Here is a 21,670-nt window from a genome sequence, read left to right on the forward strand (position 1 = left end):
ATGCCAGATATTTCTGTGCATTAATTTTGTATCCTGCTACTTTACCAAATTCATTGATTAGTTCTGGTAGTTTTCTGGTAGCATCTTTAGGATTCTCTATGTATAGTATCATGGCATCTGCAAACAGTGAGAACTTTACTTCTTCTTTTCCGATTTGGATTCCTTTTATTTCCTTTTCTTCTGTTATTGTTGTGGCTAAAACTTCTACAACTATGTTGAATAATAGTGGTGAGAGTGGGCATCCTTGTCTTCTTCCTGATCTTAGTGGAAATGCTTTCAGTTTTTCACCATTGAGGATGATGTTGGCTGTAGGTTTGTGCCTTTATTATGTTGAGGAACGTTACCTCTGCAGGGTTTTAATCGTGAATGGGTGTTGAATTTTGTTGAAAGCTTTCTCTGCATCTATTGAGATGACCATATGGTTTTTCTCCTTCAATTTGTTAATATGCTGTATCACGTTGATTGACTTGCATATATTGAAGAATCCTTGCATTCCTGGAATTAACCCCACTTAATCATGGTGTATGATCCTTTTAATGTTCTGTTGGATTCTGTTTGCTAATATTTTGTTGAGGATTTTTGCATCTGTGTTCATCAGTGATATTAGCCTGCAGTTTGCTTTCTTTGTGACATCTTTGTGTGGTTTTGGTATCAGGGTGATGGTGGCCTCTTAGAATGAGTTTGGGAGTGTTCCTCTCTCTGCTATATTTTGGAAGAGTTTGAGAAGGATAGGTGTTAGCTCTTCTCTAAATGTTTGATACAATTCGCCTGTGAAGCCATCTGGTCCTGGGCTTTTGTTTGTTGAAAGATTTTAAATCACAGTTTCAATTTTAGTGCTTGTGATTGGTCTGTTCATATTTTCTATTTCTTCCTGGTTCAGTCTTGCAGGTTGTGCATTTCTACGAATGTGTCCATTTCTTCCAGGTTGTCCGTTTCATTGGCATAGAGTTACTTGTAGTAATCTCTCATGATCTTTTGTATCTCTGCAGTGTCAGTTGTTACTCCTCCCTTTTCATTTCTAATTCTATTGATTTCAGTCTTCTTCCTTTTTTTCTTGATGAGTCTGGCTAATGGTTTATCAGTTTTGTTTGTCTCTTAAAAGAGCCAGCTATTAGTTTTATTGATCTTTGGTATCATTTCCTTCATTTCTTTTTCATGTATTTCTGACCTGATCTTTATGATTTCTTTCCTTCTGCTAACTTTGGGGTTTTTTGTTCTTCCTCCTCTAATTGCTTTATGTGCAAATTTAGGTTGTTTATTTGAGATGATTCCTGTTTGTTAAGGTAGGATTGAATTGCTATAAACTTCCCTCTTAACTGCTTTTGGTGCATCCCATAGGTTTTGGGTCATCGTTTCTCCACTGTCATTTGTTTCTAGGTATTTTTTGATTTCCTCTTTAATTTCTTCAGTGATCACTTCGTTATTAAGTAGTGTATTGTATAGCCTCCATGTGTTTGTATTTTTTACAGATCTTTTCCTGTAATTAATATCTAGTCTCATAGCGTTGTGATCGGAAAGATACTTGATACGATTTCAATTTTCTTAAATTTACCTAAGCTTGATTTGTGACTGAAGATATGATCTATCCTGGCGAATGTTCCATGAGCAGTTGAGAAAAATGTGTATTCTTTTGTTTTTGGATGGAATGTCCTATAGATATAAATTAAGTTTATATTGTTTAATGTATTATTTAAAGCTTGTGTTTCCATATTTATTTTTCATTTTGGATGATCTGTCCATTGGTGAAGCTGGGGTGTTAAATTCCCTTACTATGAATGTGTTACTGTCGATTTCCCCTTTTATGGCTGTTAATATTTGCCTTATGTATTGAGGTGCTCCTATGTTGGGTGCATAAATATTTACAATTGTTATATCTTCTTCTTGGATCGATCCCTTGATCATTATGTAGTGTCCTTCTTTGTCCCTTTTAATAGTCCTTATTTTAAAGTCTATTTTGTCTGATATGAGAATTGCTACTCCAGCTTTCTTTTGGTTTCCATTTGCATGGAATATCTTTTTCCATCCCCTTACTTTCAGTCTGTATGTGTCTCTAGGTCTGAAGTGGGTCTCTTGTAGACAGCATATATATGGGTCTTGTTTTTGTATCCATTCAGCCAATCTGTGTCTTTTGGTGGGAGCATTTAGTCCATTTACATTTAAGGTAATTATCGATATGTATGTTCCTATTCCCATTTTCTTAATTGTTTTGGGTTCGTTATTGTAGGTCTTTTCCTTCTCTTGTGTTTCTTGCCTAGAGAAGTTCCTTTAGCATTTGTTGTAAAGCTGGTTTGGTGGTGCTGAACTCTCTCAGCTTTTGCTTGTCTGTAAAGGTTTTAATTTCTCCATCAAATCTGAATGAGATCCTTGCTGGGTAGAGTAATCTTGGTTGCAGGTTTTTCTCCTTCATCACTTTAAATATGTCCTGCCACTCCCTTCTGGCTTGCAGAGTTTCTGCTGAAAGATCAGCTGTTAACCTTATGGGGATTCCCTTGTGTGTTATTTGTTTTTTATCCCTTGCTGCTTTTAATATGTTTTCTTTGTATTTAATTTTTGACAGCTTGCTTAATATCTGTCTTGGCATGTTTCTCTTTGGATTTATCCTGTATCAGACTCTCTGTGCTTCCTGGACTTGATTAACTATTTCCTTTCCCATATTAGGGAAGTTTGCAACTATAATCTCTTCAAATATTTTCTCAGTCCCTTTCTTTTTCTCTTCTTCTTCTGGAACCCCTATAATTCGAATGTTGGTGCATTTAATGTTGTCCCAGAGGTCTCTGAGACTGTCCTCAGTTCTTTTCATTCTTTTTTCTTTATTCTGCTCTGCAGTAGTTATTTCCACTATTTTATCTTTCAGGTCACTTATCCGTTCTTCTGCCTCAGTTATTCTGCTATTGATCCCATCTAGAGTATTTTTTATTTCATTTATTGTGTATTTCATCATTGCTTGTTTCCTCTTTAGTTCCTCTAGGTCCTTGTTAAATGTTTCTTGCATTTTCTCTATTCTATTTCCAAGATTTTGGATCATCTTTACTGTCATTATTCTGAATTCTTTTTCAGGTAGATTGCCTATTTCCTCTTCATTTGTTAGGTCTGGTGGGTTTTTATCTTGCTCCTTCATCTGCTTGGGTTTTTCTGTCTTCTCATTTTGCTTATCCTACTGTGTTTGGGGTCTCCTTTTTGCAGGCTGCAGGTTCGTAGTTCCCGTTGTTTTTGGTGTCTGTCCCCAGTGGCTAAAGTTGGTTCAGTGGGTTGTATAGGCTTCCTGGTGGAGGGGACTAGTGCCTGTGTTCTGGTGGATAAGGCTGCATCTTGGCTTTCTCTTGAGCAGGTCCATGTCTGGTGGTGTGTTTTGGGGTGTCTGTGGCCTTATTATGATTTTATGCAGCCTCTCTGCTAATGGGTGGGGTTGTGTTCCTGTCTTGCTAGTTGTTTGGCATAGGGTGTCCAGCACTGTAGCTTGCTTGTTGTTGAGCGAAGCTGGGTCTTGATGTTGAGATGGAGATCACTGGGAGATTTTTCCTGTTTGATATTACATGGAGTTGGGAGGTCTCTTGTGGACCTGTGTCCTGAAGTTGGCTCTCCCACCTCAGAGGCACAGCACTGACTCCTGGCTGGAACATCTTGAGGCTTTCATCCACACGGCTCAGAATAAAAGGGAGAAAAATTAGAAAGAAATAAAGAAAGAAAGAGGATAAAATAAAATAAAGTAAGATAAAATAAATTTACTAAAATAAAAAATAATTGGGCTTCCCTGGTGTCGTAGTGGTTGCAAGTCCGCCTGCCAATGCAGGGGACACAGGTTCGTGCCCTGGTCCAGGAAGATCCCACATGCCGCGGAGCAGCTAGGCCCGTGAGCCATGGCCACTGAGCCTGCACGTCTGGAGCCTGTGCTCCGCAACGGGAGAGTCCACAGCAGTGAGACGCCCGTGTTCCACCAAAAAAAAAAGAAAAAACTTATTAAGAAAAAACAAAAATTTTTTTAAGTAAAAACAAAAACGTACGGACAGAACCCTAGGACAGATGGTGAAAGCAAAGCTATACAGACAAAATTCACACAGAAGCATACACATACATACTCACAAAAAGAGGAAAAGGGTAAATAATAATATATCCTGGTCTCAAAGTCCACCTGCTCAATTTTTGGATGATTCGTTGTCTATGCAGGTATTCCACAGATGCAGGATACATCAAGTTGATTGTGGAGATTTAATGCACTGCTCCTGAGGCTGCTCAGAGAGATTTCCTTTTCTCTTCTTTGTTTGCCCAGCTCCAGGGGCTCAGCTTTAGATTTGGACCCGCCTCTGCATGTAGGTCGCCTGAGGGCGCCTGTTCTTCGCTCAGACAAGGCGTGGTTAAAGGAGCAGCTGATTCAGGGGCTCTGGCTCAGGCCAGTTTGGAGGGAGGGGTACCGATGTGGGGCGAGCCTGGGGTGGCAGAGGCCGGTGTGACGTTGCGCCAGCCTGAGGCACTCCGTGGGTTCTCCCAGGGAAGTTGTCTCTGGATCTTGGGACCCTGGCAGTGGTGGGCTGCACAGGCTCCCAGCAGGGCAGGTGTGGATAGTGACCTGTGCTTACACACAGCCTTATTGGTGGTGGCAGCAGCAGCCTTAGCACCTCATGCCCGTCTCTGGGGCCCGCTCTGATAGCCGCGGCTCGCGCCCGTCTCTGGAGCTCCCTTAAGCAGCGCTTTTAATCCCCTCTCTTCGCACACGAGGAAACAAAGAGGGAAGAAAAAGTCTATTGCCTCTTTGGCAGGTCCAGGCTTTTTCCCGGACTCCCTCCTGGCTGGCCGTGGTGAACTAACCCCTTCAGGCTGTGTTCATGCCGCCAGTCCTCTCCCTACGATAGGACCGAAGCCGGAGCCTCAGCTCCCAGCTCCCACCCTTCCCAGCGGGTGAGCAGACAAGCCTTTCGGGCTGGTGAGTGAACCGAAGCCGGAGCCTCAGCTCCCAGCTCCCACCCGTCCCAGCGGGTGAGCAGACAAGCCTTTCGGGCTGGTGAGTGCTGGTCGGCACCAGTTCTCTGTGCGGGAATCTCTCCGCCTTGCCCTCCGCACCCCTGTTGCTGCTCTCTTCTCTGCGGCTCCAAAGCTTCCCCCCTCCGCCATGCGCAGTCTCTGCCCGCGAAGAGGCTTCCTAGTGTGTGGAAACATTTCCTCCTTCACAGCTCCCTCCCACTGTTGCAGGTCTTGTCCCTATCCTTTTGTCTCTGTTTTTTCTTTTGCCCTACCCAGGTACGTGGGGAGTTTCTTGCCTTTTGCGGGGTCTGAGGTCTTCTGCCAGTGTTCAGTGGGTGTTCTATAGGAGCAGTTCCACGTGTATATGTATTTCTCATGTATCTGTGGGGAGGAAGGTGATCTCCACATCTTACTCTTCCGCCATCTTCCTCAACCAAGCCCTTCTAGTGATTTTTAAATTTCAGTTATTATATTCTTCAGCTTTGTTTTGTTCTTCTTTATATTTTCCAGTTCTTTATAACCTTCTTACTGTGTTCATACATTCTTCTCCCAAATTTGTTGAGCATCTTTACGATCATTACCTTGAACTCTCCTTGGTAATATTCCTTATTTCCAGTTCATTTATTTCTTTTTCTGAGGTTTCATCTTATTCCTTCATTTTTAATATATTCTTCGTCTGTTCATTTTGTCTAATTCTCTATGTTTATTTCTATGTTTAGGTAGGTTGCTTATGTTTCTCACTCTTGGAGAAGTGGCTTTATGTTGGAGACATCCTGTTGAGCCGAGCAGCATACTTCCCTCTGGTCACCAGACATATCACTCTAGTGGAGCCCCCTATATGGGCAGTGTAGGCCCTTCTCTTTTGTCAGTGCCGGCTACTATGGGATGCTGGTAAACGTGGCTGACTCTTGCCCTTGTTGTCTGCCAGACCCTGCCTTGTGTCATGACTGGTGGCCTGCTGGTAGGTGCAGTTGGGTTCCAATGCTGGTGGCTGTGTGGCCTAGGAGTTCTCAGGGTTGGTGCTAGCTGCTGGTGGTTGGTAGATGTCCTGGTTCACTGGCTGATGAACCTGGGAAGGCTCAGTTCAAACCCAGGCATGTTTGGGCCCACTGATTTGAGGGGCAAGTCCCAGAGTGTCTAATTGCAGGACCCTGGCAGGGGGAGGGGTCGTTACAGTGGAGGGCTCCTATCTGCCCACTAGGGGGCAGGGCTGAGTTTGAGGCAGCTGCCTGCAAGGCCCAGAGAGCCCAAGGTTGGTGCCAGTCTACTAGTAGGCTACTCCAGCATATTGGTAGCCACGTTTTCAAGTAATCAATGGCTACATTTCACTAATGTCTCCCTATTGTACAGTGCAGCTTTATACACTGTATCTGGAATATGTTCTTAAAATATGTAAATAGAAAAGGTATACTAACCATTAGCAAGGTTATCTATGGATAGTGAGATTAAATACCCTTTTATTTACTTTTTTATGTGTTACCTTATCCTCAAGAATTTTACCATGAGCTCTTAAGAAAAGATGTCAATCAAATGTATAGAAATACCAAGATTATAAATAAATCAATTTGACATACCAACTCGCCACTTCTACAGTGTCACTAGATATTCCTAATCCAATTCATACCTTTTTATCTCTGGGGTTGAGAGATAGATGATTATGTCAACAAGCAGAGATTTTACCTCTGGGACCGATATACAATGGAGGATACGTAACAAAGGATTCTATCTAGGAAATCTTTAGCAATAAATACAAATATTGGTAATAGTAGTTTGATTAGCTGTTAATAGAAAATGTGGTGTCTTTTTACTGAGCTAGAATCTATTACTTTCTTTAAATTAAATCCAGAAAAATTCTGGTTGCTTCAGATGAGCTTGGGAAGAGCGGATGAGTGGAATTCTATATTCCAAGTATAGATGCTTAATTAAGGGTGAGTGAGCTGGCAGAAGTTAAACTGGCTCCCAGATCACTCATTTGTTCCAAATTTCAAAGTCATCTTTATAGAGTATATATATTAAATTTTTTCTTACTCATTTAATTAATATAATTTGTACGCTCATTGATCTTTTTCTGTAATCAGGATCAAAATGTATTGAAATTTTCTTATTGCCAGAAACATTGTGGACCATTTACAGCAGTGGTCTCAGTTGAAGGCTTGCATGAGAATCCCCTGGAGAGCTTTTCTGAAAATAGGATCTTTGCAGATTCTACTTCAGAAGGCTTGGGGTGCAGTCTAAAGGTTTGTTTTTGAAAAAACTCCCCAGGTCATGCTGATGCACATTTGGGTTGAGAACCAGTTTAGAAAATCATTCTGGAATAGGATAATAAAAAACCTCCGATGGTGAAACTGTTATTTTATTTTATTTTTTTTTTTGAGATTTGGAACAGAAGATCAATACAGTTCAACCATGTTTATGGATATAATGGACTTGGTTTTGGACTTGGTGAATTTAAAATTCTAATATTATCTTTTGCTTAGTCTTGATGATATTCCAAATGTAAACCTATTTTATAGTCTCAATCAGATAATACTAAAACTCTCCTGATGATCTCATGCCAGAGGAATGAAAACATTTCAGATGACATCAACCTATTTCTGTTGTGCTTTCTTAAACATGGCTCAGCTCTCTCTTCCTAACAGATTCAGATATTTCCAGGTCCTGGCTAGGTTTTACCCAGTTTCTCTTTATCTCTCCCAAGAATGTGCTGCTAAAGATTTTGCCATTTACAGTATTTCCTTTTCTCTTTCCCACCCCCAATTCCTGTTTTCAAAATTATATATCACAGTGGAGATGTATATCAGGCTATTAGAGCTATGAGACTAGGGAATTGGAGAGATGTTGGAATATAAATTAAAGGTATAAATTGGAGAACCTTCTACTTTAAAATTTTATTTGGAACAATTTAAGTATATCTGATTGCTTCATGAAAGTCTTGGGAGAAAATTCTGCAGAGCTGGCCATAAAGGTCTTATAGTTAAATGAAACTTCTGGTTGTGAGTATGAAGACTTTTTGCTAGTAATGATGCTTGTCCTTCTTTTTCTTTTTTAGATATGAAAATTAAGGCTCAGAATGTGGAAGTGACTTGTCTATTTTATATGACTATTAGGTAGTCATAGCTTTCAAAGCAAACTACTGTTTATTTCTCTGACATAACTGCCTTTCTAAGTGCTGCTTTTATCTCCCATCATCTTAGTGTAGGAAAAATGGAACATGATATTCAGATGTCCAGAATCTTTCCTTTGAAGCACAGGTTCTTCCTTTTAGCATTTGATGGTAACTATAGCAGACATAACCTGAAAGAATTAAAACAAGACAAAAATAAGATTTTAGCCACTTATTCATGTTATAGTCAAATCACACTTAAAAGGCAAATTGTATTGATCTGAAGGAAAACTAAGACACAGAATATTGTCACTACCAGTGAAAACTTAGCTTTGGTAAATGTTCAGATATATTTGAGAACTTGGTGTTATTTATTTATTTTAAAAAGGCAAATTGTATTGATCTGAAGGAAAACTAAGACACAGAATTTTGTCACTACCAGTGAAAACTTAGCTTTGGTAAATGTTCAGATATATTTGAGAATTTGGTGTTATTTATTTATTTTCAAAAGTTTTTAACCAAATGACTGAGCTGAGCTACCTAAAAGATACTTAATGTCCTGAAGTTTGATTCATTGCTCTCCTACATCAAGCATTTCTACTCTGCTTTTGATATTTAAACTCTGATGTTCATTTATGATATTCTTAGTTCCAACCTGCTTGGGTGCATAGTTTTGGTACTCACAATTTCTAATTTGTGCCTATACATGCAAGTTGAAGATGGGAAAACAAAAACTGAAGAATAGGTTTTATTTAAAGTGTACAGATAATAGTGTATTTATATTATCTAAGTAATTGCTTCAGTTATCCACTTCATTAGAAATGGAAGGCACAACTTTCTTTTGTATGTACGTTTTATAATGTTTAGAATCATTTCTGCATTATAGTTTAAGCCATGTATTATAGCCCACATTAAGATTTATGTTACTAAAAATTAGCGACATCTTAATATTATGCTAGCACCACATAAAAATTCCATCTTTGGCATTGCACTCAATTTGACACAATCAAGGAATATCTGAGAATAAGCCATTCTCTTGCATTTTTCTTATTTATTCTGTGTGCATATTTAAACAGATTAAATGTAATTGTTTGGCATTAAGATTCAGTTAGAGGGAGTACTCAGTAACTATATTGTGAGTAGTAAATAAGGTCCTTAAAAAGAACTAAATTTGGTATCACAATTTCTCCTATATATAATATGTATTATGTAATGTTTCTAAGGAAGTCAAAGTAATCTGGACTATTGACTTTCGAATTTCAGGTTAATTATATATATGGCATGTATTAATTACAGTCATATATGCAACACTAAGGGGTGTTGCAGAATTATTTGCAACCTTTTTCAGAAGCAAATCTTCTAAATCTTGAGATTGATACACACTTGAAATAAAATTTTATCAACATATGAAAATATATGTCTATTTAATGATCATGCTACTTAAGTTGCTTGATTTACTAGAATTATTCTATGATTATGACTCTGGAATAGAGATACAATACTTGTTAACTCATATTTTTTGGCCTTAATTTGTGATTTTATCTGTAGAACAGAATAAACGTACAAACTAGAGAAGAATTTTTGATGTGCAGTTTTCCCTATAATTTATGTTTAAAGTGAATTCAAAATTGGAATATTTATTTAGATCTATATAAAAATATTCTTATATTTAAATCTTCACACATTCACAATGCCCATTTGAAGCCATTACTCTCTAAATAGTTCTTTATTGTTATTTTACTAACTGTATAGAATAAGATATTTAATATGTAAAAAGAGTTGAGCATATATTCACTTTATATTACATGCTAATATATTTGTATATAGACAGCATAGTTTAAACAAGCAAGCCAATGGAATGTATGTATTGTAAATTTATATTTTAACCTCTCAAATTAATTTTAACATATATTGAGGTTATGCATTTATGGCCATTTTCTAATATAGTCAATTTCTTCCAAGAACCCAAAACATATTTCTGGTGTTCTGTTCAGAACAACTCAAGTTAATCAATTAAACTTTTTTTCTGAAGTGGATGAGAAAGTATATTTTATGATTTTGAGGGGTGAAAACTTTTACTAAGAAGCCTAATGACTTAACCAGAGTCAGTAGAACCCAAAGGTAGAACCAAAGGAAAACATTATCTTTACTGAGTTGCATGGATAGTTCTTTGATTTCCACTAGAAAATTCACAGATTTTTAGGTTGGATTTTAAGCACAAGTTTCCTACTATGCTTAGTATTAAAGAAGAGGAGCTTCTACAAATAGGGATTATCCATCTAAAAGTACTCACTCAGTACTTTTAATGTTGATTAATGTCTTAGATCTGTACCTCTCGAAAACTCAGGTATTCTGAAATTTTGCTTCATAGTCTTCTGGAACCTCATATAGTTAAAAATATATTAATTTATTCAAGCTTCTAACCAAAAAAAAGAACTTTTATATTATCTTATTTCCATATCCTAATACTTTGAAGATATTTACACTGTTAAACCCATTATCATAAAAATTACACTGCTCAAAAACATAAAGAATTATTAGAGCCACCCAAAATACCTCAAAAGTTTGTTTCTCCATAAGTAGTACAAGAAAATAATATTCATTTAGAGAAGTGGAAAGAATAGTTATATAGGTATTCAAAAAGATCTTATAAATCTGAATGGTGATAAGTAGTTATTATTTTTATATTAATGTGAAGTATATTAATATAAAAATAAGCACACAACTCCCTGTAGCTGAAAATCTTTCAAATCTGCAAGTTCTGAGCTGCCACATGAGATCTATGCCAAGGATTACAGTAAACTCTGTCAGCTTTAAATGTGAAATTTCACCAAAGTGAGATGATCATTTTTTAAATTTATAGCATGTACATTTTTTACTACCAATGCCTGATAAATTTTGTGTAAATTTTGTGAATTACTTGGTTTTATTTGAGATAAATATTCTAGGCAATTTGGATGACTGCTTTCAGACTTGAATTACTTGAATTATCTATACATGTTAATTAGAAACTACAACAGCAATAATTCATATTTTTCTACTGCATAAACACACTTTTTTTTAGCTTGTAAGTCTGTTAAATCTGAAACCTTGACACTGATCAAAGAAAGCTCTCCAAAATGCATTTTTCCCCATAGGTTTGAAAGAACTTCAATAGCAAATTTACTTTAATTTCCTCATCTTTGTGACTTACCACTTGCAGTTGATCTCTTTTGGAGTACCTCAGTCTGTCAGGAAGGTAATGGATAGTATGGAGACCGGTGGCCAGAGAGAGCATCCTTCCACAAGTAAGGATGGCAATGGAGCTAAAACACTTATGATGTTTGTTGGCAACTCTGGCACCACTGTAGGAAAAAGTGTCCCTACACATAGAATAGAGAAAATATGCCAGAGGCGAAGAAGGGATTGTTCGCCACTGAAAAGACAACCATAGGGAGCAGTGGATTGTAGTGTGCAACTTGCCAGCTTTTGCTATTTCAGGCTGGGAATTGTGTGGGGTGTGTGTGTGTGTGTGTGTATTACTTCTGTCAGGTTTTTTCACTTGCACTTTCAGTACAAACCTTGGTTAGAGAAATGATAGCATCCCTGTGTTCCAGTCTTAAACATTGTGAGAAAGCAAGACAAGTTAAGATGATATCATTATCTCTTAAAGACATTACAGTAGTAGTCAATGCTTACAGAGAATAAACAAAGCTAGCAATATTATAGCAAATCTAGATAGATGAGCAAATAGATTTATCTATGAACTCAGGCAAGTTTGAGTGAAAAAAGTAATACATAAATTAAGTACTAATTTATGAGCACTAGCCCAGAAATATACCAGTGTGTTAGCAAACAATTTATAAAAGCATATGATACATAGCTAAAATAACATTTTTTAAACTATGAATTGAGCCTACCTTCTTATGACTGGTGTTTGTGTGCTTTTTTTTTTAGTCTTGAATAAAGGTTACAGTAAGCTTCCTAAGTACAAATGAGTTCCATTACAAGAGCGCGTTCATAAGTCCAATTTGTAGTAAGTCCAACAACTTTAGCCTAGGTACCCAACTAACACAATTGGCTATATAGTACTGTACTGTAATAGGTTTATAATACTTTTCACACAAATAATACATAAAGAACAAACAAACACAAAGAAATAAAGAAAACATTTTTAATCTTACAGTACAGTAACTTGAAAAACACAGTAGTACAGTACAACAGCTGGCATACAGGGGCTGGCATCAACTGAACAGGCAAGAAGAGTTACTGAGTGGAGGAGGGAGAGGAGTTGGGAGATGATAGAGCTGAGGGATCTTCAGCAATAGGAGGTGGAGGGCAAGCTTCAATTTCATGCACGTTTGCATCTTTGAAAGTTTGCAACTTGAAGGTTCATATGTAGGGGACTTACTGTATTAATATGCTGGAGAGAAAGTGATTACTTCGAATTGCATTTATTTGGGCATAAACCAATGACAAAGAAAGACTAAGAAGCTACAAAAGCATGGAATCCCATTTTTTTAAACTTTGATCCTTTGGCCAACATCAAATTTATTATTTTATGTTAATACTGCTTCTGTTCCATTTGTTTTGTTTTGCTTTGCTTATTATAGTAATACTGATTATTTTTATTAATTCTCATTAGTCTGAAAAAAATAACATTCACTAACTGATAGTGTATATTTTAGAAACGGGATACTGAATCACACAGACATTTCTTTCCAGAGATTAATGCTCAAGCTAAAGATTAGAAGTCAATCACTTTGAAATTACAGAGAAAAGTATGTGACATGCATAACATAAGTATACAAAAATCCAGAAAATTGGGGACTTTCCTGGTGGCACAGTGGTAAAGAATCTGCCTGCCAATGCAGGGGACACGGGTTCGAGCCCTGGTCTGGGAAGATCTCACATGCTGCGGAGCAACTAAGCCTGTGCACCACAACTACTGAGCCTGCGTGGTGCACCTACTGAAGACCACGCACCTAGAGCCCGTGCTCCGCAGCAAGAGAAGCCACCGCAATGAGAAGCCTGCTCACTGCAACGAAGAGTAGCCTCCACTCACTGCAACTAGGGAAAGCCTGCACATAGCAACAGACCCAACCCAACCAAAAATAAATAAATAAATAATATATTTTAAAATAAATATATAAATACGATTAAAAATAAAACTCCATAAAATTGGAGATTTTTACTTCAGATGTTATCTCAGTTAACTTCCTAATTCATATAATCGTAGAAAAATATCCAAAGGTCCTGTAGAGCTAAAGAAACTCCATCCTGCCTTATAATGAATTAAATTGCATTTGTGAAACTGTTGCTAGGTAAAAGTTATTTTACATTAAGAATTTTTGGCTTTAGATATGACACATTTTTTATTTGATTAGGCTAATTTGAATTTGAATGAGGAGTTTTTGCTTGACAATATTTTGGTGCATTAAGCTTATTAGAGGCAATAGAAAAAAATTGAAGGTAATTCTCTTTCAAAAGCTAGACTTTATGTGTAGTTAAAATTTGCAGTATAGATACACATGCAGTTTAAATAATCTAACATTGAAAGTAATGTATATAATATAAAATGCACTTTAAAAATAAGTATATAGCATGTATTTTCTTAAAAATTGGAGTATTTAGGTGTACAATTTTGGTTTCAATCTGATAAATCATAAAGAACAGTCCCTTTATTATGGCATATACCATTTGCTATATCTAAACCACATTAAAAATTTTATCTTAGAAAATGTGGTTTGTCTAACTCTTTGTGTAGATAAAAAAATAAGTGAAAATAAAGTTAATAAGCAAAATATTAAGTAATAATAGGTGAAATATAAACTTACTAAAATGTATGATTATGTAGATGTAACATTATATATGATTATATAAAATTTTATATATATCTACACCCAAAAGGAAATGAAGACTTATTTTATATACATATATGGTATTTATATCTTTTAAAATTTCTGCCTGTATTAGAAATGGATCAAGGAGCAGGTATTAATAAGACTGATAAAATTAGCCTTTTTCTCCTGGGAATTGATAATGTTTGAGGGTGATATCTGTTTCTTTCTTGGAGGCTCAGAAGTGTTGTAATCTACAGAAGGAGCAAAGAAAATGTAAACCTGAAATTACTTAAAATTTCAACAAAACTGGAGATAAATGAAAACTTCTATGTTGAATACATTCATATATATCTTATATATAATAATTCCTATCAGTAAAAACAAACCAGGACATTACAAAGAAAAAAATTACTTTTGTCAGAATGTGCTGATAATCTGTGTTTACTGGGGCAATTAATTAAGAATCATGATAGTTCTGTAGATTTAAGTATAGACCAAATCATAACTGAGGAATAGTTAAAGACATATTTCTGACTTTTTAAAGGAAACTAAATTCTCTGTCTGGATTTGAGGAAGTTACAAGAAAAAAAAGACTTGATTTTGTTGAAATTTTAAGAATCGGTGAAGGCTAGTGTCATCTCATTAATAAAAAATTCCTAAATGCTGAAAAGTTTGTTCAAAGTCAAAAGCTTTGACTAGAAGGAAAGAAAAAAAAAAAAAAGCAAAATCAGGAACAGCTGATATGCTATTGTTATCTGGACTTATAAAGACTTTTTGTGGTGATCATGGGAAATCACAAGTCCCATGGTACATTTTACTTGTAATTATGGAATTAATAGCTTGGTTTCAAATAGGGAACATCCTGCCAATTTTTGTGCTGAAATCTTTTCAGTATCCCAATTAGAGAAATTATCTTTAATATACAGTTTGTTTACAAGTTCTCATTTGAGACATTCTTTAATGCACACCTGAAATATGTCACACTCCAAAAGAGAGGTATGCTTAATGAATTAAGCATTCTTACATAAGACCAGTACAAGCCACAGGTATATGTGTAACTCCCAAATATCAATTCATAAGCCTGTTACATCTTCAAAGGGTTATTTTGATTAAAGCTTCTTTAAAACTATACATATAAGTGTCTAGAGTCATATTACTTACTAATCAGAAAAATGTATTTTAGTAATGTCTTTTATAAGGAATCAAACACCTTTCACAGAAATAATTCAAATGAATTATCTAGGATTATTTTCAAAACAGTAAATAGACATTGCCTCCAATTTTTAGGTGAAGACATAAAGACCCCAAAGTGACTGATTTACTCAAGACAACATGATGAGAGAGAGAGGGATGAGATGGATTCAATATGTATTTGTCATTTGTACCTATGTGCAAAAATTAGTTTAATGACTGAGAGGAAAATAAGCATCATCTATTCTGCCTAAAGCAGGTTGATCTTCAGGAAGATCATTGGAAACACCAAGCAAAGGCAATATTCTCGTCTCTCTTTTCTATGTCTTTTGTGTGATTATGTGGGTGCATTTCTATGGGAAAATAACAGTTATCAACATAACCCTCAGAGTTGTTTCAAAGAAATAGAGTAGCAATGGCTAATATGTTTTGCACTTTTGCCATTCTTTTGGACTAAATAAAATTCATGAGAGAAAAATTGTTAATATTACTGGCAAGGTAAGATTACAGCATGACCATGATATTAACTTGAGCATATTTGCAACATTCAAAAATTCCCATTGGTTACCAGGCACTGAAGTAGATGCTGAGAATACTGAGATGAAATTATCATCTTTCTTAACTTCAAGTATACTATAAAAGCTAAGAGGGGAGATATATAAACAACAGCTGTTATACAATATAGGAAGTATGATGATAGAGAGAATTGGGGTTTTTTTTTAAACAAAGAGGAAGAGCATAAAGCAGGAAAGATTTCTTAGAGGAGATAGTAGCAAAGCAGTAGAGTAAAAGATAAGTGAAACAAGATACCAAAAGTAGGGGAAGATGGACACTTTGTTAAATAGGGACTGTCCTACACGTTTCAGATATAAATATGAATATACATAATACTCATTTTCCACTATTAATAGAGCATAGAAATGATTATAATATTCAGATTTTATTCAAAAATTTAATCACTTTCCTCAAACAAGGCATTTTAGAGCCAAGTTACTACCTATAATATTAATTAGTTTGCTCTCAATATTGGTTTATTTCTTCAGATTTTAAGTAACATATATCAATTATAAAAAATTTTTGGAAAAAAATTAGAGATGTAAGTGGACACAAATCAGATCAACCACCCTGCAGTAAACTTTATTTTGTAAGTGCAGTCAGAGAGATTGAGACTTATAACATAGAATAATTATTTTAGTTACAATTAAAGTAACAGGAAATAGCAAAGCACTATTATTGAATCTCAAGGAAATTGTTGATTGTAATTTATTATCAAAGTACTTTTCATCATATTTCTCTGTATAGTGAGAATTGTTTCAACATTACAGTATTGACAGTTGTGAACAGATAAAAATGTTAAATTACTTTTCTTTTAATCTCAGAAGAATCTAGTAATGGTTGATGATAGGGAAAAAGATAATTATAAGAATAAATCAGTGAAAACCACCTTCAATACTTACTTTAAAGTACTTATCTATGATTTAATATATAGCATTTGAAGAACGGCAGTTGACAAAGGAAACTAAAAATTCCCATGCATTTCAAGAGATCTGTGACAAAATTGACCTGAGAATTATTCACTTATCCACCCAGATTCTTCAGATGTATTCTTGAGACAAAGTACCTTATGTCTAGGCTTGGCTATTTCATTGCTGTTGCCACTTATGTTTATGACCTTTTGACAAATCATCAATTCTTGATCATCCATTTCTCTGTATCTGAATAGATGCAATGATGTGTTTTCTGTATGTCACAGAAATCTTGTCTTGGAGCATGAAATGTAATTTGTGACTCAATACATTTTCTCCTCTACAGCACAAGGATGGCATTGCATTTGTATGACATGCAAATTAAGTGTTTTATGCAAAATAATCATCTTTAACAAGATTCAGAAGGGGGAACAAGTATTTTATTCATTCTTTATTTATGTTCTGTCTTATTCTGAAAAGATCCAAGGAAGCTTATAATAAGACATAGTGAACTAAACTGTGTGAGGAAATTGAAGCAAAGGGAAAATAAGAGTAAGATATCTGAAAAGGTTGCTGAGGATTCCTAGCACATCATGAAAACATATCGTGCTAGAGATGTGCCACAAATTTGGCTTAAGCTCTTTTAACAACCAACTTCAGAGGCAAAAATCTTGTTTCATGATAAACAGGGTCTTTTCAGAATAGGAAACACAAGTGAGCAGCACAGATTCCTAGCACTGAGATCAAAGAGAACTGTACCCCTTTGTTAATCACTCAACTCTGCAGGGTAACAAATTTAACAAGAACAAAACAGATCTAAATGTTCAAAAAATGCTTTTTAGAAAGTTTCACCATGACTTCAGCATGGCATGTCACTGTGCAGTTGAGGAAACCTGACCATTGCACTTGGGTCCAGATTTGCCACTCTGTTGGACAGGCTTTATCCAGATGGATGTATTACATGTTCTTGAGATGTGATTGAGTAATTGCATAATTAATCTCAACTGAGTAATGGAAACCAGTAACTATTGCTTCTCTCACCCAAGTTCTTGATTAGTATTGAGTGGCAGGAGGCCTAAACATTGAATTTAAGCAATGAACCAAACAGGGGTAGAATTTACACAGTCAGAAAACTACCATGAGAGAGTAAATGATCCAGCCATTTTCTAAGGCTTCAATATTAGGTTCCTACCACAAGTGTGGTGAGCTCTGGTTATACAAGGCTTGTCCACACTTACCAATATCAAAGTGTTGTGTTTAAAGTGCTTTAATAGAACATTTTCTCGGTGACTATTACTTAAGTTATATAAAACACACATAGCAATGGAAGAGGATAGGTTCTAAGCAGAATTTCCATAACTCAGAATTTTTAAGATTTCTGTGAGAGATATCACAGTTATAAGCTTGCACTTCTAAAAGTCAAAGAGAATTATTTTATTTATAAGAAATATGTAGCACGAAAGTACTGTTTTGTAATTTTCCCTGTGTAAATTAAAAGAGTGAATACGGGAGGTTTGGATTCACAAATGCAAAAATGCAAATATATTTGGTTACAGTCTTCAATGGTCTTTCCTTTTATCATTTTCATGTGTGTAGATATGCTTTTGAAAGTTAAATCTAAAAAAAGTCAAGGTGCTACTGGTGTAAAGAGGAATGCCTTGTATAGACTATTGTCATAAATGTAAAAGATCTTTAAGATAAGGGAGAACTGGGAGGCTGGATATCTGAGTTTTATCTTAATTAAAAAATATATTTTTTTTATTACAAAAATGCTACTTAAATTAATGGCAGCAAGTTTTCCTTTGAAATCCCAGCTTTACCAATCTGTAGTTTGGTTGGCTAGCCACAATTTGCTTGTTGCTTGTTACTGGTCATCAGGTCTATGGAAGGTTTATGGATTTTAGTGAATCACAGTTAAACATAAACCTGCCTGGAGTTTGGGGAAAATATCCATTTTTATGGTAATAAACACCTCACATTTGCAAGCAAATGGGCCAAGCTTAAACTCTTATGATACAAATAGCAGTGACAACACCCCCTATGTTTGTTATACTACTTCAGCTCCTACAGTCTTTATCTTCTTCCTCTGATGCACCAAATACCAGCATTTTATGTTTATTTCTCAGCAGTGTGTGTTCAACCTAGTGTTGACCATTAAATTAGTGCAGAGTAGTAGAATACACCTCCTTTCTAAACTGGTGTATGCATAAGATCTGTTTTACAGTTGCATAAGCCAGCCTTAGTAATCACATTGGTAAGGATTTTATATTGAGAACTAACATACGCTTTCTCAATCCTTACCCTTCCACACCTAAACTGAGAAGGCACCTGTAGAAGTTCTGCTTTCTGAGAAGGCAGTGATGATTGCTTTAAGGTAAAGAAGTTTAGAATAACCATGTTTTGTATTAACAATGTACTTTAAAATTATTAGTTTAAGGCTTGGTGAATATTCTCTATGTTAATGTTTAAAAATAATGTCCCTTCGGGGCTTCCCTGGTGGCGCAGCGGTTGAGAGTCCGCCTGCCGATGCAGGGGACACGGGTTCATGCCCCGGTCCGGGAGGATCCCGCGTGCCGCGGAGCGGCTGGGCCCGTGAGCCATGGCCACTGGGCCTGCGCATCCAGAGCCTGTGCTCCGCAGCAGGAGAGGCCACAACAGTGAGAGGCCCGCGTAACGCAAAAAAAAAAATAAATAAATAAAAAATAAAATAATAATGTCCCTTTTAAAACTAGTGTCTATTACATCCTGGTCATAGAAAAGTTTGAAGATTTTGTATATTATATTTGTGATTATTGATATGGATAATAATAAATTTTTGAGCGTCTTAAACTTTCATCCTAATTAAAAGTTAATCATTTGGATAGCATAGATGATGAAATGCTTTTGAGATATGAGTTATTAAACCTAATACACCTATTTGAAATATTAGCGTTGGTGGGATAAATTGAATATTTTTTGAATACTAACAAAATGTAACTTTAGGTATGTGTAACAATTAAAGAACAATGAAATTATGTATCAGTGTGTTTTAAATTATCACGTTGTTATGTTCATAATAATATCAAGCATTTTTCATGATTAAACTATATTTTTTAAAGCTTTAAAACATAATTAACAAATGTATGAAAACTAATACTATGTATATTTTTCCCCTTAATTTTAGTCATGATTTCATTGGAGAATTTACAACAAGCTATAGGGAACTTTCTAGAGGGCAATCACAGTTCAATATATATGAGGTAAGAGGAATTTTATTTTATTATTATTTTTCTCTGGAATAAGTATATGTATTCTTTTAAAGTATAGGTTTTTACAAAAGATAATTGCCAAAGGTTACCAATATGTGTAAGAATCTTTAAACTTATTGAGCAGATTAGTTTTTGAGATTAAACAATAGTATTTCTCTTCAAATCACGCGGTCTTTCAAATCTACTTTGAGTGATTTAAAAATTCTTGCCTATGAAACCTTTGCTTATTTTAAAAACATTCAATATAGATACAAGTTTATTCTCCCTTGAGCGTCAGCCTTTATGTTTTGCCTTCCTAAGCTCTTCCTCAATCCTTTTTTAATAAAAATAGAAAAATTTTCTGTGTCGGCATGGTGTTAACATAACAAGTCGTTTTTTTCCTTAGTATGTTTGAACATCTTGGTTGTTATTTAGATGAAAACTGAAGGAAATGAGAAAGTATGATTCAGTCATTAAAGAAATCCAAGTTATTAAAGCAAACACACTAGTTATTTCTGCCTTAAACCTATCTTGCCAGTTAACTACCAGGTACGTGTTGAGCATAAAGTATGTTCTAGCACTGTTAATCCTTGAGCTTTGTTATCTGTACATTCTCTGTGACTTTTTTAAAAGACTTTTTTGATGTGGACCATTTTTAAAATCTTTATTGAATTTGTTACAATATTGCTTCTGTTTTATGTTTTGGTTTTTTGGCCCTGAGGCATGTAGGATCTTAACTCCCCAACCAGGGATCAAACCCGCACCCCTTGCATTGGAAGGTGAACTCTTAACCACTGGACCACCAGGAAGTTCCCTCTGTGATTTTTTAAATTTAATATACATCATTAGCAAAGGAAAATATCTCAGTACTTAGTCAATAATGACAACTCTTTCCTTCCAGATTGACACTATTTGACACTAAAATTGACCTCCTTTAAGTTAAGAGTGGAGGAATCTCCTTCTCCTGTCACCTTCTTACTAGGCTAAAGCAGTTGTATTCCATGCATTCATTCATTTATTAGTTTATGAATAAAATATTTATGACATGACTTCTATATTCCACACTCTATATTAGGCCCCAAGGATGCAGCAGTGAATGAAAATTTCACTGTCTAATGGGAGAGACAAACACGTAAAATGCATTTAGATTATCTGATAGGTGCTATGTATACCTAGTTGACTATGAGATATCTAGAGTGGGGTGCAGCAAACTTATCCCAAGAAAGCTACCCAGGCAAAGACAAAGTTGGAGTAATGGATCAATTTTTCTACCTGGGTCTTTCGGAGACAGAATATTAAGGCTCTAAATAGACAGTAGAAGTAATATAAGACAGGTTGTACTTATATGGATGCCTGTTTTTTTCTCCAAACCCTCAAGGCTGAGGAGAAACAACAGATGCATACAAGTCCTCCTTGTACTTAGAATTCATTTACTGCCAGTCACATAATGCTCCAAAGATCAATTATTTTGAATTTCCTTAGCTTTAAAATGTCTTCTTCTCTTTGGATCTCTCTTATCCAACAAAGCTTGCTTAATGAGATTGGTGTCGCATCTGATGTTATGACAAAGAAGCTTAGTAACAATTATTCCTTATTAAATACCTGCATGAATATTTGTGCCATAACTTCAAATAAAAATGTGTTCTTATTATTCATATTATCAATAGAAGAGATCAGTCTGAAGAAAATCTGGAGGAACATTATGTGTTTTGTCTAAGTAGTTTTAGAATTTCGATGGACAGCTAGCTCTTGGTCCAATACACTGGAAACTTCATTTTCTGCACACATGTAAGGGATTCAGTTTTGTTGAGGCAACCATGGAAATTTTCAACAATTATTCCTTCAAATATTCTTTCTGCCCCTTTCACTCTCTCTTCTCCTTTTGGTACTCCATTTATATATATA

General features: G+C 35.5%; 1 protein-coding gene across 4 annotated transcripts in view; it reads left to right on the plus strand.

The window, feature by feature from the left end:
- CPNE8 (copine 8) overlaps positions 1-21,670 on the plus strand; it is a 303,498-nt gene that overhangs the window by 200,164 nt on the left and 81,664 nt on the right. For all 4 annotated transcript variants that reach the window (XM_024764161.1, XM_024764160.1, XM_024764162.1 and 1 more), the window contains one exon: positions 19,702-19,777. In XM_024764161.1, coding sequence (XP_024619929.1) covers positions 19,702-19,777 — 76 coding nt within the window. The remainder of the gene's footprint in view (positions 1-19,701; positions 19,778-21,670) is intronic.

The sequence above is a fragment of the Neophocaena asiaeorientalis genome, unplaced genomic scaffold (assembly GCF_003031525.2).
Source record: "Neophocaena asiaeorientalis asiaeorientalis breed wild unplaced genomic scaffold, Neophocaena_asiaeorientalis_V1.1 scaffold329, whole genome shotgun sequence".
In the NCBI taxonomy this organism is placed as follows: Eukaryota; Metazoa; Chordata; class Mammalia; order Artiodactyla; family Phocoenidae; genus Neophocaena; species Neophocaena asiaeorientalis.